This window comes from Rhipicephalus microplus, unplaced genomic scaffold (assembly GCF_043290135.1).
Source record: "Rhipicephalus microplus isolate Deutch F79 unplaced genomic scaffold, USDA_Rmic scaffold_13, whole genome shotgun sequence".
Classification (NCBI taxonomy): domain Eukaryota; kingdom Metazoa; phylum Arthropoda; class Arachnida; order Ixodida; family Ixodidae; genus Rhipicephalus; species Rhipicephalus microplus.
Genome location: NW_027464586.1, coordinates 38,505,822 through 38,531,813, shown reverse-complemented (window position 1 = coordinate 38,531,813; position 25,992 = coordinate 38,505,822). Strand labels below are relative to the sequence as shown.

Here is a 25,992-nt window from a genome sequence, read left to right as displayed (position 1 = left end):
ACGAACGGCTAAGTTTACATGGCCAGCCGATACAGAGCCACACTAAAAACTTCTAGAAGAGATGCTTGTTGATCTGTTTCTACACCACGTTGGTCAGTGACTAGTCTGCCTAGAAGGGCAAAATCCTGCGCTTAAATCCCCCTCGTGTCTTCTCGTTCTTTTCCTTGGGGACAAGAGACCTCTACATGGGTCCAATCATGCGCGTTTCATTGATGGAAACTCGGCCCCAAAAATATATTGACCCCACCCCTTTTTAATTAGGAGAGGGCCCTCAACTAGCGAGAGTGACAACCTGTTGGGGTGTTGTCATACGACTTGCCCACCAGAGGTTTTCCCACGGTTTCCCCCGTGGGAAATGGTCAGATTGTTTGGCTCTCAGCCGGTGCGTCCCGTAGTGTAATCCTTGTTCGGGGTACATCGCAGTCTAATCCTTGTTCGCAGTCTAATCCGTAGTCTAATCCTTGTTCGGGGCACTGAAGCAGGATGTGCTCGGTGGTCTCCTCTGGTCGACTGACGAACCAAGTGGAGATTAGTGTCCTGTTGACCTTGCTGAAAAAAATGCAGTGGGGCACAGAACACTGCAACGGCGGATAGCCCGAACACGAGAGAGAAGGAAAAAAAACAGTTCAATTCAACCAAAAGAAAGGAGGAAAAAAAAGAAGAATAATGTTTAGCCGAACACACAGGTGAGAGTTCCGAGGAACTCGATGTGTGAATCCCGTCGCTCTAGTTCGCCGGAACGATTGCCTCATGTGCAGTGGTAGCCGCCACACACAGGCCACGAACCGGAGAATCAGGGTGTAGGAACACCATCACTGCGCGGATAGCTGCTACAAGTGCGGAGATCACCGCGTCCATCGGGTTCGCCCCGGAGTCGGGGCAATCCAGAGGAGGGGGCGAAGGGGGACTTGTGGTTGCAGCAGTCGCACTGGTAGGAGAGCGAGGAGGAGGCACCGACGCCGATGGACGACCGGAGGTGACAGCGCCCCGAAAGGAGCGGCCATGGACGACTTCTGCGCTGACTCGCTTGTCGATGGTGTTGACAGCGGTTCTGGCTTTCTCCAGTGCTTGGCGGCGCGTCACGGGGCCATCCGAGGAGGCGATGATGACGGCGGCCTTGCGCTGAATTTGCCAGTAAGGGCAGCGCGGTTCGTTAGCCGGATGCGTGCCACTGCAGTTAATGCAGCGAGGGCGCTCCGCGGGACAGGGCGCGTTGGCGTGGCTTCCCCCGCAGCGGAGGCAGCGTTGGTCCCGCGAACAGGTCGCGGTGGCGTGGCCGGAACCGCCGCAGCGGGCGCACTCGAGGGGCTGTGGCAGGCGAGGGCGGACAGGCCGGCGGGGCTTGAAAAGGGCCACAACCGGCGGGACCATGGTGCCCTGAAAGGTGGTCGTGAGGCACCTGCCTCGTCGGACGCAGGAGAAGACCGGGACAGCTTAGTCGAGGCTGGCCACGGTTTCCTCCAAGTCAAGGGTTGCGTCGACGCCATAGACGGTGCCGACGCAGCTGTTTCTCACGAGGAGCTTCCCCCCGACGTGGGTGTCGCAGATCCGTCTCACGTGGAGCAGGGGTGTGGGATCCGCGAGGGGCTGGATGTCTACAGCGACGACTTTGCGCCGAAAATTGACGCGGACGTGTCGCGTGGCCAAGAAGCCGGAGAGGAAAGCACCGATGGCTTCGCGGGTCATGGCGAGGTAGTTGGCCTTCTTGCCAACTGGGCGGTAAAGGATGGTGCCGCCATGCTCTCCCACTGCTGCAGGAAACGTCGGGGGCTGTGTGACGGGCTCAGGAGCTGGGTCGGTGTCCAGTTGAGCGGGGGGGGGCGAGTTGGTGAGCTGAAGCGGAAGCTGGGGGGGGGCGCCAGTTTCCTCCCATGTCGTGTCGTGACTATTTGGTGACGACGACGCTGGTGTTTGGTGTTCCCACGAAGAACTAGAGGCGGACGATTCGTCCGTCTCCGAGGGATTTGCCCGAGTCGGCGCGGCTTCGATGGAGCGCTCTTCCTCACGCGCGCCCGAAGGCGAGCTTTGCGATTTTGCTGCCGACGGTCATGGTCGTCGGTCGCGAAGTGTCGGTGTTGAAGACGCATCCTGAAGCTTTTGCTGCTTTGGGTGGAACTCAGCCTTAAGGTTCTGGTTGGCCCGAGCTCGGTACCGAAGTACAGGCGGGCCCATGACTAGGGGAAGCCCTCAGAAGGGCTGTGCGCCCGAAGGCGTGAAGCGGGCGTCGAAAATAACACACGGGAGGAGCGAAAAAAATGCGACTGTCCCGGAGAAAAACTCGCGAGCGACCTCCAGCTGATGTTTCTGCACGCTGCCCGCGCGTAGTGGCAGGCATCTTATACATGCCAGTCTATGTTTCCGACGCGGGTGAAGGTTGCTGGTGGAGACTCGCTTTCCTGTGCCGCTTCAGTCGTCGCCCTTAAAGTGGTGACCGGCTCGAACATGTACGGATGTACAGCGAACCTTGTCCGACTTTCACAGTTCGCCATACTTACAGCAACTGCCCGATTTCAACAGATTGTGGTGGTGGTGGTGGTAGTGGTTAGAAGAGGGAAAAGGCGCCTAATTTTTGCTGCAGTCCGGTAGTGAGCACGGCGCAGCGCCTCAATAGATAAACACGGCATTGACTGCCGGAGAGCGCAGTCAGCTGTACTCATCTTCCTGACAATGACGTCAGTAAGATTCGGACAATCACAGCCACGGCGAGATTTGCGATGGCGGCTGCCGTGCCTGCTGCTAGTTTTCGGCAAAATGAAGTTATTTGCGTTGGTTTATGCAAATTTTCGACTTGATTTTCGAGTTCGCCGCATGAAACGACGTATCATGACGTCATAATCTCGATTTTTAAAAAAGTGTTTCAGTGTCCTTTTAAGTTGTGTAGTGACCTGATGTGTCTCCTGCTGAGTTACTTGCTGGATCATAACAGGAATGTGCTTCAGCTGCTTCGTCATGACCTGGAGCTAATTTTCAATGTTAGGGCGGCGCCGCTCATGATTGGCGAGAGTTCTAGCACTTGTGCTTGTTTGGGGACGGGACACAGACGTGCTCGCCGTGCACTCTGACACCGTGTCTTCGGGGTATTTCATGTTAGACTCTAGACAGGAGTTATAAAGTGTGCCTTCCTCTGGGGCCTGAATTTCGCTGATAGTTGCGCATTGTGCTTTTTAAGGAGCTCTATCTCCTTCGCATTTCGAGTTCGAGAGGTGTAAGGTGGGGAAGGTTGGTAGGATGGAAGGCGACCCCTCCGGAGCCGCTCACCTCTTTGTGTTGTTACTGTTCCATTGGAGGGAATTCGCTGGGGTTCATAGCAGCAGCTGTTCTGGTACCCTGGTCTCAGATCTCGGCTGCCTTTGAGGTTTTGTTTCGGTTCCTTCCGAAGGCGGGCACCTGTATTGCTGTTTTCAGGAGGTGATTGACCCCCTTTGCTATGATGTGTCTGCTCCTTGTGGTGGTCAGGTTGCTGGCAGTGAGGTCGTGAAGACTTCCGGGCAGGCCGAAATTTCCCCTTGCATGCAGCTGGTGGTGGTGGTGAAACATTTAATAACCATTAAATGGTTACAGAGAGGTGATTGGGTTGGGGCCTTATTGGCCTCCTACCCTCACAGCACTAGGTGGAACCTCTATTCCGGAGCTCCATTGGCAAGCAACGCCGCCCCCGCCCGTTGAACCAGAGCGTCTTGGGCCTTCAGGTCTTGACAGCCGAGCAGGGCCACCTCCCAGTCCTCTCTCGTGGGGTCGAGGTTGGGGGGGATAGATGGATTAGACTGGCACGCCCAGACGATGTGGAAGGTGTCAGCCACCTCACCACAGAACTGGCACGTGCCATCAAAGGATGAATTGAAATGTTTTAGCACCGCCGGGCACAGTGCAGTATTGGTAAACAGTTTTAAATGGAGGCGCTCGTCAGCGCGATGCAGTCCCTTATAAGGGTCTGGATAGCGCTGGTGCTCCTCCTTGTAGTAATTGGTAATATCTTTGAATGAAAGGGCCAAGTTGTCTGATCGAGAGTAGGCTTCCAAAGACAGGGAAGAGAGAGAATAGCCCGGGAAGAGAGTGCGCGGGCGGCTTGATCGGCCTGTTCGTTACCCCGAGTCCTTGGTGACCGGGTGCCCAAACCAGATTTCGCGCAGTTGGATTAACGTATCGGCAGCTAGGTTCGTGTATGCACTGAGCAAGTGGCGAAGCCCACCCTAGCTGATAGTTCCGACAGGCCCCTCGTGAGTCAGTGATAATATGTTTAGAAGAAGGATAGGTGAGAGCCAGAGCGATGGCAATCTCCTCCGCGTGTGTGGTGCTGTAGGCTTTGAAAGTGAGCCCGTTTACGGTGTTTGTGTTGTGTATGACTGCGGCCGTATACCACCCCCCTTGGTGCGGGCCGGCAACGTCCACCTAGCACACGTGTTCCTTTCGACCAAAGTGTCGCTGAAACGCTTCCGCGCGCGCCTGGCGGCGACCACTGTGGTTTTCTTTGGACATGTTGCGGGGAAGTGGTCGGACCCGGAGGGTGCGTCTCCAAGGTTCTGGCACTCTCACCCGTTCCTCAATATAGTAATCGTGTTTGATGTGTATTCGGTCCAAGAGGCGGTGACCGCAATGGGTCTGTTCAAGGCGCGTGTATTGGTTAACGAGGTGGGCTTCTCGAAGTTTCCGGTAGGTATTCACCACGCCTAGGTCCAGAAGTCTCTGGTTGGACGTGGTGATAGGGAGGTCGAGAGCCCGCTTGATAACTTTACTGTGGATGACCTCAAGTTGATCATCCTCGTGTTTGCGTAGGTGCAAGTAGGGAGTCGAGTAGAATATTCTACTCGTTACGAAAGCATGGGCAAGCCGCATTGCATCCCTGCTTCGTAATCCGCCCCGATTGTTGGAGACCCGGCGTACCATACTGCCGACCTGGTCTCCCACCATGCGAAGTTTGGCTATTGTGGTGTCGGCCTTGTGTTGGTGGTGTATGAAGAGGCCAAGGACGTGGATTTCCTTGGCCTCACGGATCGGTCCCGAGGGAAGACTGATATGGAGCTGAGTTGTGTCCTGAGGAGAGGGACGTACGTGCACAAATTCTGACTTAGCCGGGGCACACTGGAGTCCGCAGTAGGTTGCGTAGCCGTCGACTACAGTCCCTGCTGCTTGCAGGCATGACTCCATGTGACTCGGGTTACCTTGCGTGGCCCAGATCGTGATATCATCCGTGTAAAGAGCGTGATGTATCTCTGGTAGAGAAGCCAATGTGGGGAGAAGATGAAGCATGGCTATATTAAATAGGAGGGGGGAGAGTACTGCGCCTTGAGGAGTTCCCCTCGAGCCGATGACGTAAGACCCATGTTCCTCATCTTGTATGCGTATGTAGGCTTGACGGTCTGTAAGAAACGGTCTAACATAATTGAATGTTTTATAACCACAGTTGGTCTGACTGAAGTGGTCAAGGATTACCTCATGCTTCACGTTGTCGAATGCCCCTTTAATATCCAAGGCCAGGACTATCTTGTCATTGTGGGGGCAATAAACAGGATCTAATATGTTATGGTGGAGCTGTAGAAGTATATCCTGGGCTGACGTCTGAGGGCGGAGACCAAACATGGTGTCCGCAAAAGTGTGCAGCGTTTCTAGAAACTCGAAGAGTCTGTCGCGCACCATCGTTTCCATCAGCTTGCTGACACAAGACGTGAGGGAGATGGGGCGAAGGTTCTCCACGTCAATAGGTTTACCTGCCTTCGGGATGAAGGTCACGAGAGCTGATTTCTATTCAAGAGGGAGAGGAGTTTCTCCGTCCCAAATCTTATTGATGTATTTGAGGAGCGTGGCGTAGGCTGCGTCGGGAAGATTGACCAACAGTTTGACCGTAACCTGGTCACGCCCGGGTGCAGTGCGACACTTCATCTTGCGTAAGGCCGCCTGGAGGTCGTGGAGCTGGAACGGGGTGTCCAACTGCGTGTTCTTTTTGCCTGCGCAAGAGTATGCGGCCGTCCGAGGGTCCTTGGTGGTGCACAGGTATCGGTCCCTGAGCGTGTGTGCCAGCTATGTTGTCGTTCCTGTAAAGTTGTGCATGACCTTATGTAAGGGACGTTGAGTTTCCGTGCGTGTTTGTGTTGGATCGATGAGAGCGCGAAACAGGCACCACGCGTTGCGACCAGACATCTGGCGTGCAGCCGTGTTGCACCTGTCCACCCAGTTAGTGTCGGCTACCTGAGCAGCATATTCCGCAGCTTGCTCCGTGAGCTCTAGGACGCGTTTGTTGAGGCGTCTGTTATGTTTCTGTTTTTTCCATCGTTTGGTGAGGCCGCGGCGGGCCTGCCAAAGATGAAGGAGGTGGTTGTCCACGTCCGTTTGAGTTTTCGTGAGCTGTATCAGCCGTTCGTGTTGTTTCAGTGTAGACGTCAGTGATTTAGACCAGGTGTCATATCCCGACTGGAGAGGGTTTACGATAGGTAGAGAGGTGCGGAAAGTTGTCCAGTCTGGGATATGAGCTTGTGTAAGTGGGCGTTTTAAGGGACGCATGTACGCGGTTGTGTTTAATACACAATGATCACTACCGAGATTGTCCTGTGTGTTCAGCCAGTCGGCATGGCATATGTTGCGTGTAATTGTGAGGTCCGGGCAAGTATCTCGTTGAACAGAGTTGCCTACACGTGTTGGGCTGGCGGGTACAGTGTGGAGGGTGTGTCCAAGTGTTGAAAGATGTTCCGCAAGCTTCCTTCCACGCGTTTCCTCTCGCGGGTAACCCCATAACCTGCTTGGGGCATTGAAGTCGTCGACGATCAGGAGTGTCTCTTCCTGCCACCTGCATAGCTTGTGTGAAAGTTGCGCTGAACGTGACGTTCATAAGCTTTGGGGGACAGTAAATGTTCAAAATATGAACAGGTAGGTCAGATCGCCTTATGGGCAGCACCGACACCATCGTGTATGGGAAAGGCGGTGTTGTGAGGAGTGTGACTTCCTGGGCGGTATATTGCTTGTGAACAAGTATACATGTTGCCGGGTTGTGTTGAAATGTAGTGTAATTTGTGAGTTTGACGTCCGTGCCGGGTTCCTCAAGGGCAACCACGGCAACGAGGAACTCAAAGGTCTTAAGATACAGGCGGAAATGAGCCCGCTTCTTGTGGTTCTTGAGACCTCTGCAGTTCCACTGTGTTAGTAACAACGGCTGAGTTGCTCTGACTCGCGACCTACGGTTGGGGGCCATGTTCGGATATGGAGGGTGGGGTTGTGTCGTGAAGATTACTCAGTTCACTAGCACCCTGTGCTGACGTGCTGGAGCCTTCAGAAAAGTCAGACTCGTCTGGAGTTACTTCGTTAATTTTTGAGGGATGATTAACGTCCGTAATGGGCCCTACGCGCTTAAGGACGCGTGGATTGTCTTGTATTCACTTTTTGATAATGTGAGTTACAGTTTGTGTCACCTGTGTGATGACAGTCTCCATCTGATACGCGACGGTGTCATGGATAATTTTGGGGAGGTCAGCCAATTGTGTTTCTATTGCATTCACCTGGGTCTCCAGGGCCACGACGTGACTCTCTACAGTAGTAGGAATCTCCCTGTCGGTTGTATTTTCCTCTTCGTCGCTCAACGAGGGATGAGTAGTGGGATTGGTTCTGAGCGAGTCAAGTTTGCTGGCTAGTTTTTCGTTTTGAGATCGTAAAAGGGCGAGCTCGTGCCTGAGTTTTTGTGTTTCGGTAGTGCTTGTGGGAGAAGAAGGTGGAGAGGAGGCGACCTCCGCCCAACTCTCTACCTTGGGTTGGTTGCGTGCAGCGTTGCCAGATGGAATGCCGAAAGCTGGGGATTCCGCCGCGCCAGGTGGTAGCGTTGCCGTTGATGCTTTGTCAGGGGTTGGCGCTTTGCCACTTGACCGGCGTTTTGGTTTTGTTGGGGTCCCCGACGTCCTGCACCCTGGTTGCTGAAGCCTGATGAATTTTTCAGTGCATTCGCGGGAGCTGGTGAGGTGCGGACCCCCGCAAACTATGCACATTGGGTTGCAATCGTGGGGGCCAACCCCTCAGGACCAGCGCCCACGTTTTGGCCACAAAAGCTGTATCTTTCGGTGACCGGGTTGGGACAGATATCCGCCCGGTGCCCCAGTGTGCCACAATGGTAGCACGCTGGCACTGTCTTCTTGTACTCCCTGACGGGAGTCAGTTCTGCGTTATAGTGGACGAAACGCGGAACGTTCCTTCCCGCGAAAGTCAACACAGCTACGTTGGAGTTCCTCAACTTGCGCGCATAGACTAGTTCACCACCACGACCCTGCACACTGTGTTTCAGGGACGCACTGGTTTCGAGGTTGTGCACAGAAATCACGCCGCGACACACATCACTGGTGAGCTTGAGGTGACCGCGAAGCGGCAGCGGTCCTTTGCTGGTGTTGATTTGAAAGTCCGACAGCAGTTTCTGAACCACCTCGTTATTATGCGTGCCACAGATGATGATGTTTTGCTCTCAATGGGGAGAAATGGTGATGTCATTCATGTGCTGCCTTCAGATTAGTTGGGAAATGGCAGCGTCGAGCTCACCTTGTTGAAACGCTGTCTTGAGGGCTACTGTGATGCGTGGCTTGAGCACGATCACGTAGTCGCCAGGATTCATCCTGACCGTTGGTTTCGGCGTCCACTTGGAGACTGGTGAAGTCTTTTGTGGAGCTTTAGGAGATGGAGCGCGACCGTCTCCAGTGGTTGAATTGTTGAGAGGAGTTTTCAGTGCAGACGCTCCTTCCGCGTTTCTTCGGCGGCGACGCCGACCCTCGACAAGTTGAAAAATATCGGCTTGCTCCGCCGAAATAGTGGATGGACCGTCGTCTGATTGATTTGTCGGGATATATGACCACGACAGAGTTGTAGGGTCGTAGCCACGTTGTTCAGGCAGCGCCATGTTGAGGAGTTGACTGGAGGGCGTCTCCGCATCCAGCAGCGGTGGAGCCGCAGCCGTGAGGCTTAGCTCGTTCGCTACGTCGTGATGCGAAGTTGCTCGAAGTGGCCGAAAATTGGGCGCACCTGAGTAAGATTGGTGTCTACAGAACCTTGCTGACTTTGCAGATGCAGTCGCACAAGTTTTAGAGCAGCCACATTGAAAAGAGCACAGTTCCAGCCGAAAATCGACGGAGCCAATGGGTGTCGCGTCCGATCACTTCGCGAAGCGCACGCGTCTTTCAGCGGGTCCTGTAAGATGACCGTCTCCGCAGAGGAGACATATTAGCTGACATTCGTGTTGAGCCGCGGCGCTAGAAACGTCTTCTGTGGTTTTACCGCACTGGTGACAGCGGTCATTTTCCGAGTGGCCAACCGTGCTGCATTTGTAGCACGCGGGAATCGTCTTCTTGTAGCGTTGCACCATAACGCACAGTTGATGTAGCGTGGTAGCTTTCTTCCAACGACTACCGCCACAGGAGATTGCCCGACCTTCCGGGCGAATGCAATTTCACCTTCGCGCCAGTATAGTTCGGACTTGAGGGACTCCGATGTTTCATCTTCGCGGACAGAGATGACGCCGTGGCACACCTCCCCGTTGATTTTCAGATGACCTCTAAATGAGTAGGATGCCTCTCCCACTCGCAAATCGAAGTCCTTGATGAGTTGATCGGCGACACGCAGTGTTTGGGTAGTGCACACCAACACATTTTCTTCCCAAATAGGCCACACATTCAGGTCCCCGGCAGTGACTCCAGTGATGCGGCCGGCAATTGCGGTGCCAGCGTCCCCGTGGCGGAACACTTTCCGAATGTCTAGCGTAGTACGCGGCTTAAGCAAAATTATCATGTCTTCGGAGCGCACGTGAGGCGCCTGAGCCGGTCGCCACCGCGCGAGTGTGTTGCGTTGAGACTAAGGTACACTCTAAGGCGAAATGTTAAAAAAGTGTGTGGTTCGTCCTTTTGGGGACTAATGGGGCTGCCACAACCATTAATCGTTTTAAGGACTAACCGCAATGGGTCTAACAGTGAGTCCCCACAAACGAGCTCAAGTGACTAACATTTAGTCCTCTCAATTACACGTTAGTGAGTTACCGTTAGTCTCACAATCCACCTCAGAGGACTAAAGTTTAGTCCTCACATTTGCACCTTATAGGGCAACTGTTAATACCCACATTTACGCCGTACCGGGCAACGGTTTGTCCTCACAGTTGTACCTTGCCGGACGAACGGTTGATCCACTCAAATACCTCAATCGGATGAACTTTTGTACCCAGTTCAAACATTGTTTTTTGTTTATTTTCCGCCAGGCCTAATACTTTTTTCGCCTGTTTTTCTTCGCAGTGAGCAACAAGTCGCGCAGATAAGAACACGCAAAAAAGTAGTTAGCCACCCATCTGTAACTGCTTTCGCAGTCACGGCAACAACAAAAGACAAAAGTGAGACACCGAAATCTTTTATTTTTCTACGTACACACAAACTTTCTCCATTCTCTAAAGTGAATTCATGGTGAAGTGCACAAGTCCAGTCTCGTTATCAAATCTTGTTCACTCCTTGTGGAGCTCCTCCGACGGCAGCGATAGATGACAGGCATTGCAGACTCGAGCACACGCAGCCTTCTGTCTGTTTTGTTCCCACCGCTGCACGTACAATAATGTAGTAAAAAATAGTTAGACACACGTAACAGAAGATGAAGATGCACGCATATGACAAATACCTGCACGTTAATATAGAAACAAGGGTTAAAATATGACACACAAACAACTTTACCTTCACATATCGCACAGTCCGTTCGAAGCTGCTCTGACGAAAGAGACGGTTGACATGCATCGCAGACGTCAGCGACACATTCTTCAGCACGGTGTGTGCCTACGGCTGCACAATAAGTATGTAAAATAGTGAGTCACACGTGTCAGAGGATGAATACAAATGCATATGAGAAATACGTGCAAGGTGAAATGGAAACATACGTCAGATATGACATGGTAATAATTTCACCGTGATGTCACACGTCGTCAAAGACTCATTTCGATCCCCGTGGCGCAACAGCTTAGGAGCGGCGGCCGCAGCTGCAACTCCCTGACCTTGCGTGCTGCTAACTAGTCGGCGAGTCCTAAGCGAGCGACGTCGTTCAGCTCGAGCAAGCGAACGTGAGATCAAACACGGCGCTGCACGGAGAGTGTCTGCCGCCAGTGAACTTTGAACAGGAGAGTGAGCGTACGATTGGCCGCCGCCACGAACAGCGCCGAGCTGGTTTGGAGCTAGTGCCGAAGAAATCGACGGTAATGCGGCCCTTTTCCACAAACTCGAGCGAGTGCAGCGCGCAAACGCGAGTCCGCCACCGTGGCCAACGGACGGCGCCGAGCTGCTTGCGACCGACTGACGGGAAAGCCAACTGTATTGTCGACCAATTTTCAGTGAGTTCCGACGCTAGCGAAAGCCCCGCCAGCCCGTGCTGGTGCACTTACAGCGCGTGACATACTACAACCAAGCTCTTTACGAGAACACGCAACGTGTTTTCAATGACTCCCAACGCCGCGACTAGGTCTCAGCTCAATATCGTCAGCCCGGAGCTCATCGCGGCGGCGAAGACAGGCAAGCACACGATGAGCGAGCGCACGGGAGGCCGACGGCAATGGCGGCCAATTTCCAGGCGGTCGCAAAGTGCAGGCGAACTGCTGACGCCGCAGCTGACCTTCGCGATGCATTTCTTTCGTGCGTGCGATATACAACACGACCAAGCCCGCTGCCGGCAAGTGCGATCTGTATCGCACACGCGACAAGTAAAGTAGAATAAAGAATGATAACCTCTTGCTTAAGAATCCAGCGCTGATTTTTGCCCTGAGTCGGACTGAAGTATATATCCGGTAGGCCTGCTGTTTTCTCGGCCGCCATATTGGCCTTCCCAACTGTTGCTGTCGTGTGTTGGTCGTGACTATCCTGAAGCCAGAGATATACAGTGCGGCGTGGTGACGTGTAGAGACTTGCTCCAAACTTCTTGGGTGCAGCGAAATGCAAAGGGAGCAGCCCACGCTCATCCAAGCGTACACACAAGCAACACGTCGTAATTCCAAGATCGTCGTATCCAGGCGGCCGTGGTCGAGCACTCCAAGCGCGACGCAACGTGAACCGTTGCCAGCAAAATACGGAGAAAGACTGAGCCAGCAGAGGAGGAGAATGACGGCCAGTCACCTTGGCAACGCTTTTTGCGCTGCCTGCAATCCCCGGGTGGTTCGTCCCTTTGGAGCGTGTTTGGAGACTAAGTGGTTTCGCGCGGCACGCTTCCCTCTGTGGTTGCTCCTTAACGGTCTATCCGTTCATCGCCCGTGCCTATTGGGCCCCGTTACTCCTTTTTGGGTAATTTTGCCTGAGAGTGTAGGGCACTGATGCCCTTTGCTGAGGTGGCGTCGGTTGAACGCGCTTTTGCAGGGAGAGGCCGGCATTATTTTTGCAGACATCTTCGGATCTTGTCGTGCCTGCCGTTGCTGATGAAGGCGAATCAATGTTTGGAGGCATTCATTTTTAGTAGGGGCGTCGTCTTCGGCTGCCGATACTTGAATTTCGGCCCACTGCATTGATGTGGGGTCGTATTCAACGATCTTATGAGCCGCCATCGTCGGGAGACGCCGGCGAGCAGCCGCGCCGTGTCTCCCGTTAAGGAGGCTGCGCGCTGCGTCCGAGTGGCGAGATCTTCAAGTTGGCGTGGAAATTCCAAAATTTGTCTTACCTGCATAAATGTGGTCTCCGCTGGTCCCTCTTGACGTTAGGAACACGAGGAAACTATTTTCATTTGGCAAGGCTTTGGGTCTGCGAAAATATTGAACAGTTGACGGAGCTGACGGGCCGCACGTCCACTCGCGTCATCCCTGGCTAGCTCTCCAAAAACATGGTGGCTCTCTTCGACGCCCGCTCGGAAGTGATTTTCGCGTAGTTGTTGAAAGATTCACTTTGTTCGCAGCAAACGATTGTTTGAAGTGGCTTCGCTTGCCTTCAGTTAGCTTCGACGACCGAATATTACGAATAAGTTGGCGCAGTTTTTGAGACAGCTTCCCATTTTGTTCTTGTCTAGGCCTAACTACAAGATCGATGACAAACAAATCGGCAACACAAATATTTCTCGTTTGATTCCGGCTGCGGCGGCTGCATTTACGATGGAGGCGGATATGTTGTAGGCCCGTGTGCTCAGATTTGGGTGCACGTTAAAGAACCCCAGGTGGTCGAAATTTCTGCAGCCCTCCACTACGGCGTCTCTCATAATCACATGGTGGTTTTGGGACGTTAAACCCCACATATCAATCAAATGTTTCCCGTTTGATGTGTGGGTGATGATTATTTACTTTCATTATTACTAAAATAAACTTGTAACAATGCTTTGCGTGGTGACATAAACAGAATTCTCGTTTTCTTGTTGTTTTTTCACTGATCTTAAGTCTCAACTCTCCGACAGGTGGCACCACCTTGCCTTCTGGTGCACGTAAACGCTATCCCGCTTAACTATGAGACGCTGTCCGCTATGAACGTTTCCTCCATGGTAACGACATTCCCTTAACCTTTGCTATCACGCTAACGTTAAACAATAACTGTCGAATATCTGTTCGAACGCGTCTTGCCAGCGAGCGGAGTTGCGCCTATAAAGGTAACCCGATCGCGAGAAAAAAAAAAGGGGGGGGGGGGATAGTGTCTAGAAAATTTCTTGGCCTTGTACAGCGCAGAACGTCACCACTTTCACCGCTGCACAACAGTGCCTGCGAAAAAGCGTATTAAGGTTTGGAATGTGCTGTTAATGTTATAGTCACGAGGTACACAGTTTGTTGAATTACTCATGCGTGTATACGCTGCAGAATTGTGAGTACTACTATGATCGTTGACATCGAAAAAACGGTTACTGGCAATAATTTGGAGCACTGTATGATATTTCTGCAGCCCAAAAAAATGAAGAATGCTATGTTCCAGTGTTTTCCTCTTCGACACTCCTACTCCTCAGTTTTATGAATATCCTGAATCTCAAAACCACTAGCTTGGGAGATCCACATTTTAATTCCCAGGATCGCAAAAGAGTTGACTGGTGACATTGGTGTTAGTTTGGACTTGATCATTGTTTGTTGTAACGGGTAGTTTAGAATATTACTTTTATTGATATAGCAGGGATCACATTCACTGTGCAAGATGTAGGGAGTGTTGAATGATTTTTGGATATTTTTTTTATAAATGTAAGACTTCGTTTTTATGCTGCTCCAAATTTGGACTTTAGTGCTCCAAAAACTGCTCTGAACTATTTTGGCTGTTGCACTCTGGCTGTTTTCATATATACCTAGCCACGCCGCAGCACCCAGACAGGGCTCATTCTGACTACAAATTTTTTGTAATGTTGCAGTTCTATTACATATGATATTGGAACACGTTCCTAGCGCACTCACTAATTTGCCCCTTCTGGAGAAACGGTGTTGACTTTTGCATTTGTTCATTGTTTTGTTCGGCATCGCATTGAAGCAGTGTCTGCATAATTTTTGCAGGGAGTTCACAGTGAGCTATTTGGCACGTGATGATGAAGGAGGTGACACATACCTTGGCCTGCTCTCTGACTGGGACCTGGACGCTGCCTTTCTGAGCTCCTCCGAGCCTTGCCTAAAACTGCGTGTCGAGCCCAAGCCATATGACAAGAGTGTGTAACTGTTTGCTGTTTCTGAAATCATTATGAACAATTTTCACTTTGTATACGAGAAACACTGTCAGTGTTGCATTGTGGTTTTATTTATACTCTGGCGATCTTTTCACAACTTACTTCGAACTGATCATGAAAAAGCCCTTCAGTAGTTTTGCAAACAAAGTTCGAATGACTTGGTTACCAGAGGTTTTTGTTTCAGAAATAACCTGTCGCAATTTTTTTTCGAATGCCTCAATTATTAGTGGAGGAATGCAACTTTGTCTCAGGGATATGAGTGTTTTGCTCTTTTTTAATTTCAACGAGCATGCTAGAGGCTACACAGGGAACTGGAAAATTTTAATATGAACCGTGAGCATTTTGTCTTTTTTCTTTATGCATGTTCGCATACTGCCGTAATAATTATGAGCGTGCTGCCTGAATCAAGCAGCACGGTGTGGCGGCCGTAGTAGATCTGCACCACTAGATGTGCTATTGTGCCGAAGTCTTGGCGTATGCATTGGTGAGCACATTCGTAGCGTGTTTATAACAAGACAGGTGACCGACATATGACACGGTTTTTGCAAGCGGTGTGTCTCCTCCTTACACGATTCTAGGAAAAAAGTAAACACACTGATGGAGACCGTAGGTATACTATTGTTATTTTTGAAGACATAGACTTATGTGTTTTTTATTTGGTCAATTCATAACGGACAGTACAAATATTACTGAGAATGTTTTCGTGCCCATGAAGCCGCCGAGTGGTTTTCTTTCCCTCCGCCGTCAGTTTTGTCAACTATCAAATTTGCCATCTGGAGGGCGAGGAATATTTGGGTGCTTTAAAGTTGAAATGGCCTACTTGTTGCTGCCTGCAATATAGCAACATTAGTTCTAATTTCACCAGCACTTTCTGACTCTTTTGAAAGTGTTTTGTGGTGCCGCATCAGGACACATGTGCTGAAGGGGTCATGACACCCAATTTTCGACCATAATCTGTGTTATGTGGGCTCACCCTTGTACGATCGCAGACAAGCTGGCGAAACTGCAGTGCGTCTGACCTCACCGTTAATTTATAATCAAATAATTCTATAAATGATCGAGTGGCCTGTGAGCTTGCAGGATCAGTCGTCGTTCAGCAACCGCAACTTCGTCAGTTGCTGTTCTTAGTTTTCCACACTCTTAGAAAAAAGGTTGGCATATTCACTAAGTTCAAGCCCGTTACTTGTCACAGGTCCACTAGCCAGATAGTAAATGCAGCTAGTAAAAGTAACCCTAGTGAAAGTCACTACCTTGTTGGGCTCGTAACAAGCACTAGCGCAAATACTAACAAGCTGGGTAAAGGCAGTATGTGGTTGGGTAGTTAAAATTACTACCTAGTTAGTAAGTGAATATTGCTGACTCAAGGGATTAGTTCATAACTAAATTGTTAGTAACTCCAGCAAATGAGGTTTACGCCTATTTTGTGAAATGTTCATGTGCATATCCATAATAATACCATTCCATTACGAAAACATAGGATAAAAAAAACGAATGGACATGGCTCTCAATAATATAAATGACTCTTAATTACGCCATGTGACTATACTGGGATAACTGCCCAGCACAGCAACATACTTATAGAGAATCGACGACTTGATCATGTGATGAAATCAGATTCACAAATGTATGATGATATGTGCATCTCATATACTCATATGAATTCATATCAGCGTATGATATGCTCATATGGATCCACACAGGCATATTATTTTCATACTCGCATGATTATATGCTCATATGAGTATGAGAACTCATATGAGCGGATTACGAGCAAACCCATGCAAATGCATGCACAAGCAATTCTTCAAGACTTGATATAACAGAATTCTACTGTAGCAGCAGCTTGAAGACTATATATACCCCTGCTTTGGAACCGCACACCAAGTACTCGTTAGCAGTCACAGAATTTATATGATAATTTTTGTTTTCTATGCATCATCATGTCCCCTTCTATTTACTTATGTGTGTGTCATTACGTAGCACGAAACTTCTACTTCAGGGTAGTCAATAAAATTAGAGCTTGCCTAAATTTTGCTTACAATGTCACCATTACGGCAAAATGTACAGTGGCATCTACGGTCAATTTGGCAACGTAGGTGGCTTAGTTGTTGCTTAGTTAAAAACACCAAGAAAGGTTCCCTGGTTAGTAACGGCTAAAATTACTAGCTGTACTAGCTGGTAGCCAGTAAAAGTACGCCACGAAGGTAGTAAAATGTTCCGGAAACTAGTAAACACACGCGTTTACTAACTGATTACTAACTTTTTTCTAATGGTGTAAGAATGTACCCTTAGAATCATGCTCTCGGCGCCTCTGTCGTACCCACTGAGGCCCGTGTACTCAGATTTGGGTGCACGTTAAAGAATCCTGGGTGGTCGAAATTCTCGGAGCCCTCCAACACGGCGTCTCTCATAATCATATGGTGGTTTTGGGACGTTAAACTGGCATATCAATCAATCAATCAAGACATGCGTAGGTATCGGTGCCACGAGTGCGCATCGTATCTAAACTAAACTTTTGCATGACACGTTTTCGACCCGTTTTGGGACTTGCCTGTGCCTGCTTTTTAGTTCGAAGTGGCACTTAAAAATGTAATGTTTGTCAGGTTTCATTTGGCCTACTAGGTCATAACCGTAGACACTGCGCGGCATTATTACGCAGAGGCGAAAAAAGGGAGAGCCGACGATGGAATAGGCAGTGAAAAGATGTCTACATTTCTGAATTCATCTTCGTTTTTTTTTTCTCGCGTTGACGCGTCGTAGCGTATAATAACATACCACATATGCTGGCCATAGATCGAAGTGCTCTCGCATGCCGTTCGTGACCAGCGAGCATCGCGTTAAAAACAAAAGTCGTGATCTATGGCCTTCACCATCAGGGCCATCACCATTGAAGATCGATCGAAGAGGGAAGTTTTAAGAGGTTTATGCACGCAATCATACGATGGGGCGTACTAGTTCGGCCACAATCGTCTGCGCTAAGTGCACAGAAAGCAGACGCGACTCCACAAAGTACTACGAAAAAAAAAAACCCTCCAGAGCTGTCTTCATGTGTGCGTACGAACGTGTAGTACATAACATTTGAGGCATGTGCAGGACGCAGTTAGCAAGCAAGGTTCGCCGCGTTGTGGACAGGAGGAAGCTTCACGGGAAACATAACAAAAGCGGTGAACAGTTGCTTCAAACACTCGCCGCCACTCGTAAACGCCTCATCTCGCACGGCGAAACAGGCTTTAAAAGATAACGCCGTGCGTAATGACAAGCAAAGGTGTAGTCCTCAAGCGCCCACATTGTAATTCGTCGAGTCCTCACAAAGATGGTGGCGAGCGCGTAATGTATCTTTTCAGCGTCTCTTAGCCCTAAACCTACCCAAAACCTTCCAGAGAGCTTCCTCGACTAAATTATCCTGGAAGCGTCTGGCGCCCCTCGAGCTCCCCGGAGGTCGCCAGAACCGTCAAACCCGAGAAAAACGAACGCCGACCTGAAGTGCGCCGCAAGGGGCACGGAACAGCTCGAGAAAAACGAGTGCGATCTGGCTGGCTGTTGCAGCCCGTGGGTTGCCAGAAGTGGAAAATCGAGAAGTCCGAGTGGTAGGAACCTTAGCATAGTCGGCTGTGGTTTGGAGCACGCCAAGCGTCGGTATTTCTCGGCATGTATCGCTGGCCGGCTGGCGGGTGGTATGACAACGATGGGGGCGGCGGTGTTTTCTGGCGGTGGAACTGCGGCGGTGCGGCCTCATGACGTGAGCGCGGAGGGGGGCCTGAGTGCGGGTTGCTGGTGTTGTGATCGGCCTGCCCAGGTCGACGCCGCTTTGTCGCATGAGACATTTGGGCTGTGCCTACCCTGATTTCTTCAGAGTCAGCGCTCCCAGAAATGCACCAAGAGCGGCGACAACGGAGAAATCGTTCTTCCAGTTGTCACAAGTCGTCGGCGCCATCGTAAAACCCTTTGGACACGCCTGACCGACTGACGGATTAGGAAGAGTTGTTGGCCGTCGAGGTGGCTTGCTTTGTCGTCAAGGTGCCCTGGGCAAAGGGCCCAGCGTCTGACAACCGTCTGTGGATGCATTTCCCACGTTCTCCGTGGCGCCTTGATGCCACTGTTTCCACAATTCGTGGTCTGCCTGGCGCCACATGCTCACCACTGCAACAGACTACGAAATTGACTTCCACGTATGACTCAATGGCTTCCTACTGTACTGTGTCGTGCGTGGTGTGCAGTGTTTTCTCTCTCGCCATAGGCTGAACTGGGCGTGCATCTTCCCCCTTTCGTGGTTTAGGAAGGAGGCGGCGTTCACCTTCTTCTTTCGGAGGCGGAGGTGAAGATGACAAGCTTCATTGGACTGTCCTGGCTTCCATTGTTTTTTTCTGCAGGGAATCCTGGGAAGACCATGACATGAAATGCGAGTGCCGAGGCGCTTCTGACAAGTTCTCACAAGCTCGCAGAAGCTCGCATCATACTTCCGTCGAGAGCTTCCATGATGCTGCTCTCATCGAGTAATAACGCGCTACCTGTATATAATGTAATTAAAAGTTACTGTTAGCAGCTCCCGGCTCCTCTCCTCGACTCTCCCCGAGACTCTGGCTGGCTCCGGTCCTCTGGGCAGACGCCGATCACATCACTGGAGCATAGCTCAAGGCCTGCAGCTGCGGCTCTGAAAGCTGAGAATTGCCCAGAGATTGCTGTATCTCCTGACTGGGCAAGTTGATGCATAATCAAATGATATTGCTTTAGCGCAACTCAGTTTGAGCGTGCAGAAAAGATGCTTACCAAGCTTTTTCCATTGACATCAAAGATCTTTTTTACTCGATTCCTCATAAAAACCTGCTCGATGTAGTGCAATAGTCCATTGATGAATATGGTGCCATAAGGTTCCAGAATTACGCCTTGATATCTAGTAGCGTTTTTCAGAGCTTTTTACACGTTTATCTCCTGTCAATTTTTAATGAATGGGACGATGCTGTTTATCTACAGAAAATGGGGGTATATATAGGATCGTGCATTGAACGCATACTGAGTGATCTTTTTCTCGTCCGTCTTGATGTTATGTCCGATAAGCTCGCTCAGACGAAGGTTCCCAAGCCTTTTCGTTACGTACACAATTTTTTATTGAGTGTACTTGAGTTCGTGTTTAACTGCAGGTTGCAGAAATCCGGCCAATGATTGAGGAAGGTATGGTACCACTCGAAGTGACGTATGAACTACCGCAAGAAAGCACAATCTGCTTTCTTGACCTTCGTCTCTCTTGTTCGTTTGAACGCACTTGCTGGTTCTATGAGCCGCGGTCGAAAACGCCTCTCTTGCAGAACGATTCGGCGCATTGAAAGCTGGTAAAACGAGGGATTGCGAGGTTATTTTTATATATGCGCTGATGAAGTCATGCCATCACACTATGGCCGCTAGTTTTGCACGACAAAGCAAGCGATTATTCTTGGCAGGCTATTCACTACGCGGACACTTCTTCTCAGGGCTATCTTTTTCAAATGGTATGAAATTGGACGTACATACGGTATGACACCTCGGTAGCTGAGTGTCTGTTGCATGGGCCACGTATACGAGGACGGCCGCAGAACAACAGTGATCCCTATGCTGGGAAAACGAGTGTCATACCGTATGTACATCAAATTTCATACCATTTTGAAAAAGATAGCGCTGAGGGGAAGAAGTGTCCGCGTAGTATTCTCTGCTCCAGACAAAGTTGACTATGTAAGCTTAGGAAGCCCAAGAAGGAGGTGCGACCCATCTGTGGAAAGAAGCATGTAGCTAAGTTTGTTGAATGTTCCCTAGCTGTCGCTACATGTTATTGCTGTCGCGTGGCGCGGTTTACATAGGACAGACTGGTAGGTGTGTGAATGACCGCTTGCGCGATGACTCTTACAATGTAACAAAAACAATGTTTCTTCTGGTGGTTTCCTGGTTATGCATTGTAAGACGTGTGCATGCACTCCATGCTTGGACCAGTGTCATCTTGGGCCGCAGTCGTAACCAGTTGACGCGGGGAATTAAGGATGTCAACGCTATGGCAAATTGTACAAAGCTGTGTGTGAGTACGCTGTCTGTGCTCTTATCTAAGCTCAATTTTCTGGAGCGTGTGCTGTGAAGCGTTGATACAGGATTGTTGTTCTGAGATCACATAACAATTAGGTTTCCTTGACAACGTGGGACATGCCCCACGTTTACGGTTTTATCATGTGTGCGGCATCACGTGGATTGAGCTATATAATGTGGTATAAGGGTACGCAATAAACATGCGTTGGAAGTTAGCGTTGACACTGTCGTTTGTTTTTGCACTTCTTGGTTGTATAGCTTCTTCTTTTCCGCTCAAACTGAGCTGCGCTAAAGCAAGATCATTGTATCTGCTGGCGTACGACGTCCGCGTTTGACGATAGTTATAGCGCGAGAACAAAACGACGACACAGAGACAAGAAGGACACGAAAGACACGAAAGACACGAGCGCTGTCTCTGTGTCGTCTCTGTGTCGTCGTTTTGTTCTCGCGCTATAACTATCGTCATGCCATACCAACTAGCCCAAGCTGCCACAGTTCCGCGTTTGAGTCAGCTTGAGGTTGCTCTGAAGGTAGCAATTTTCGCAGCTCCTCTTGCACAATCGTTTTGATCGCCTCAGCGAGTTCGGTGGTTCTTAGCACCGTAGCTTGTAACCGAGAAGGTGTGGTCGTATTGCCGTTTCCGCATCTCGAAGCTCTTCTTAATTGTGGATGCTTCCGAAGCGGATTTAGCGGCAGTCTTCGGTGGGTTCCTGATCAATCAGGTGAAGAGCTCTTGCTTGACACTCTTCATGAGGAAGCTCACTTTCTTCTCCTCAGTCATACAGGGGTCGGCCTGTCGGAATAGGCGCGTCATTTCCGTGAAAATAGTGACATTTTTGTTTGGTAGCTGCACCTGGGTCTTGAGCAAAGCAGTGGCCCTCTCTTTGCGACCGACACTCGTGAACGTTTCCAAGAATGCTCCGTAGACGATATCCAATGTTTGAAGTGCAGACTACTAATTTTTGAGCCAGGTCTTTGAGTTGTCTTCCAGATAGAATGAAGTAAACGTGACAGAGCTTATCTTCTGTGTCGCCGTGTTTGAGGCTGGTCACTTGGTCGTAGATCTCCAGCCAAGACTCCGGGTCTTCAAACGATGACCCAGGAAAAGTCGGCGGCTCCCTTGGCTGCTGCATCACAATCGCTGGCTGTGGCGCGGTGGTTTCCATCGTTGCCGCAGTCGAGGTCATGGCTTTGGTCTTCCGAGTTGTGTCTTGTAGAGGCCCGTAGTCTGGTTGTAGACCTTGCTTCCAGCGGCTTGTTTGCTGCTCGTGGCTTCTGTTGGTGTCTTCTCAGCCATGTGGGCTAGGTTAACGGCTTTACGGGGGTGCCGCCGAGTCTCCATGTTGGTGAATGGATCAGACTGAAGGTAAGAGATGAAAGTGTTTATTTTGCTGAACTTGTGGCCGGGAAACTGAAGGTTTGACTACTGCAATACAAACTAGCACTGATAGCGGCGAACACAACGTCGGTAGTCTATCAATTGACAAGTGGTGAAGCACGTCGGCATTTATACACGCGCCGTGGAATATTCTAGCAATATCGCTATCGGCCGCGTAGGTTCCCGAAAAATCTGTAATGTTATGGAAGTGGGCATAATCTTAACAAAACGATCTACTACAGTCCTGATGCTTCTCGAACACTGCAGGCGGGGCTGGCGCTCAGAATTACCAACAGTGTAACGGGGCGATAACAGAACTTAACGACGGAATGTGGCAATATCGTGCTCGAAATCAAGAAGAAATATGCACATGGGCTGGGCACTTAGTACGTGGGCAGGATAACCACTGGTCATGATGGGTAACTGACAGGATTGCCAAATTAAGGAAGTGGGTGAGGGGGACATTCAAAGTTAAGTGGGTAGATGAGATCGGGAAGTTTATGGGTGTAAAGTTGCAGCAGCAAGCATGGGACTTAGTTCACTGGCGGAACATGGGAGAGGCATTTGTCCTGCAGTGGGCGTAGTCAGGCTGATGATGATGATGATGCACCAAGTATAGCTGGTGGTACGCAGACTTTGGAGAAGCTGTAGTGTGTTTTCATGGTGGGAATATCAGCACGACCAAAAGAAAGCAGAAGCAACTGAGACAACAAAAATAGACAGGAACAAAAAGGATGCTAGACAACTTATTTTATTTTTACGTAAGAAACGGGAAAAAGAAACCGACATGAGCAACCAATTGTGCACACTGCAATCACACAGACAGCTCCTACCCCTTCCAACCGCATGCCTTACAATGCACGCCTTGCGATGAATCAATAGAATTCCACCCGTCCTCGTAGGAAAGTAATTGGCGTTCTCGCGTACAATATCATGATACACCTTCCAAATTGCCCAATATATTCTTTACCGCAGGTCGACGGAATGCTGTAGACAATGCACGTCTCACACCTCCTGAATCAGCGTGCAAACACTCACATACGAGTCGTGTTTAAGACTTGGCACTTTTCATTAGGACATGGCGATCGTCGTCGCTTTACCTACCAGCTAGCTCAGCTCTGTTACTATAATAGGTCGTTTTCGAGCCTTTCCGACGTTGCGCACCATTTCAGTTGACAGTCGGCGTCTTGCATTCATGCACATTAATGTGACAACGAATTCCTATAAAGTAGCTGAACGTTAGGTCTTACTTAACTTGAGTGTCGTTTACTATCGCCACGTGCGGCATGTATTGCGGTAACTTGTCTGAGTCGGTTGTGTAATATTATGCAGGCCTTGCAGAATGGGACGTGGTCACTCCAAGCGACATGGCCAAGGCACCATCAAAGCCGTCGCTTACCGGCACTTTCCTCAGCCAGGTACGCTGCCTGCTTCCGGGCGAGCAGTGCTGATGTTCTTTTCTGTCTAGATGGAGAAGACGCTGAGTCGGTTTCAGAAGACGCTTAACTTGGCTGCCTCGCAAGAGTCTGACAACTGCGTCGCCCCGCTCGGAGACCGAGAGTTCCGAAGCTACTTGGACGGTGAGGGACGGCTACTGAAGCCGCGCGAACTGCGGCTAGCTGTCTACAAGGGCGGAGTTGAGTCATCACTTCGAAAGGTCAGTCGCACCACAAACATTATTACTGCATAGTACAAAGATTTTGCCTAACGTCTCTTTTAACAGCCTCGACTGTGTTGAGGAAAAATGGGAAGTTTTAGGGTCCTTTAGATGCGAAGCAGCTCCTTGATTAGCCTGCGTAAGACTGTCCCTCCGTATAGCTTCACTGCGCATGCTAGCGTCTGGTGCCGGCCCATGGAGACACCCGCAAAACTGTCGCTCCCTTCTGCCTCTCTCATCTCGCAAGGCCGACGCAGGCAGCGTCTGCTAGTGTAAAACCGAGTGATCGGGCTGCAGAACCGTTAACTGGCCAGCCCGCGGTATACGTGGGCACTGGACTGCGCGTTTGGAATGCAGTCAAGGGTGTCTTTTTTTGAATTTCGCTTCATAAGCGCCAGCGTTCACGTAGCGGCCAGTGTAATCGTTAGCGTGCACTGCTTTGCATCTATACATGGTTTTCTTTTGCAGTAGATGGTCGAATTTCTTTTTTTATCTGACATAATAATAATAATGAAAACTTACAGGTAAATGCATTCTTAGCTCTCATCGTGTGCAGTGATTCTTTTGGTTCTTGCCAAAGCTTTGCCAGATTTCTTTAAAGGAATGGCTTAGGAGGCACAGTGTGCACTTTGCAATGTGGTGAGCGGCCAACTTTTTTTAATTGGGCCGATCCCACGCATTTTGGGAATTGGTTGATTGACCAGGATCAGCTGATGGTGTTATCAGTGGCCAGCGTCAACACAGAACATCCGTCTCCTCTTTGTTCGAATGACTCAACAGTCAGCTGACGCAAATGCGGTGTTCCGAAGCTGTTAAAAGTGTTTTTCGCGAACGCTATAAGTTCTGTGGGGCTGGTGGTTGTACACTTTTTTTTTGGTGGTACTTCCTGAGGAGCTGCTATATCGCCCAAGAGCAGCTTGGCTGTTGGTTGCTCGTCAGGCTCGCCGTGATCATATGTCGGGCTGCATAATGTCACTGCGTAAAGAACGGACGGAAACACGGAAGGAGAAAAAAAGAACACAAAAGCGCAGACTAACAACTGAATATTTATTTATTTATTTATTTATTTATTTATTTATTTATCACTTCTAATATTAGACTATTTTCCGATGAGTGCGTGCTGTATCACCCTGTAAATAGTGTCTCACATTCCTCCGTTTTACAGCCGGACCTTAACACTATACAGCAATGGCGTGAAAATTAGCTAACGTACCTAGAAATTAACGAAATCTTCCTAATGACTTTGTATCGACGTAAGGACTACATCGCCTACACTTACATTCTACACAACTACCCCATAGAAACTATGAACACTACCAAATAATTAGATGTTCATATCTCATTTGATCTAACATGGACTTTACACATTATTTGCATCACCAACTCAGCTAATCGAGTTCTTGAATACCTTCGTCGCAACCTTGCTTCAGCACCTGCTGCAAAACTAATAGCTTATAAAGCAGTCGTCAGGCCTAAACTAGAGTATGCTAATACCATTTTTGATCTTCATCAAGCTCACCTTTCCACTATGCTTGAATTCATCCAGAACTGTGCTTCCAGATTCATCATCTCAAATTACCCATATAACATAAGTGTGTGAGCAGTGAAATTTCAGCTGAATCTTCCTCATCTTGCCTCTCGCTGTAAAGTTCATGCATGTTGTCAGAGGAAACATTGTCGCAAGACTCAGATTTCCTCTGAATGTGCCCAGCCTCAATAAACTCGCGCGTTCTTGTTCTGATGCTGGAACAACATGGAAGTGTCACTGAAGAGCGTGAAGAGTGGAGCGCAGCCGCATCGCTTACAGTGGGCTCCTAGACGAAAGCCCGAATGGCCTTTCAGGGAATGAAAATGTTCTCAAAGTCTATCATTTAGACAGCGACTTGTTTGGCACACGTATACACGTTTGCATGACAGAGGTATTGAGTAGACAACACTGGTGACACAGGAACATGAATAACATCTCGCTCTACATTTTGCTGACTGGCGGCTCGTCTGTCTACTTCGGCACATAAAGGGAATAACTTGTTCCTGGCAGAAATAACCATTTGTACGTCATATCCTGATGCAACCTTTTTTAGGCGGCTGGCAAAACCATGAATATAAGGAAGAACAGCAAATTTCTAATGCTATGCCTTTTCACCCAAGTCACAACCATGACCAGGATCTCTTTCATTTTTTATTGAGCTTCTTGCGAACCTTTAAGCGGACATCCCGTGGTTAGCTTCCTTGTTTCAGTTTTAGCATTTACTCAGAAAAACTGTTTTCAACTGAATTAGTGCAGGATTTCTTCAGTGCAGAGCTAACATGCCAGTGTAATTGAATTTTTTACCAGCTC

General features: G+C 49.7%; 1 protein-coding gene across 3 annotated transcripts in view; it reads left to right on the top strand.

The window, feature by feature from the left end:
* The window catches only part of LOC119163028 (TBC1 domain family member 25), a 408,328-nt gene that overhangs the window by 247,553 nt on the left and 134,783 nt on the right, over positions 1 to 25,992 (top strand). For all 3 annotated transcript variants that reach the window (XM_075882742.1, XM_037414918.2, XM_075882743.1), the window contains exons 3-5: positions 14,408 to 14,556; positions 23,330 to 23,415; positions 23,466 to 23,654. In XM_075882742.1, the coding sequence (XP_075738857.1) occupies positions 14,408 to 14,556; positions 23,330 to 23,415; positions 23,466 to 23,654 (424 nt within the window). The remainder of the gene's footprint in view (positions 1 to 14,407; positions 14,557 to 23,329; positions 23,416 to 23,465; positions 23,655 to 25,992) is intronic.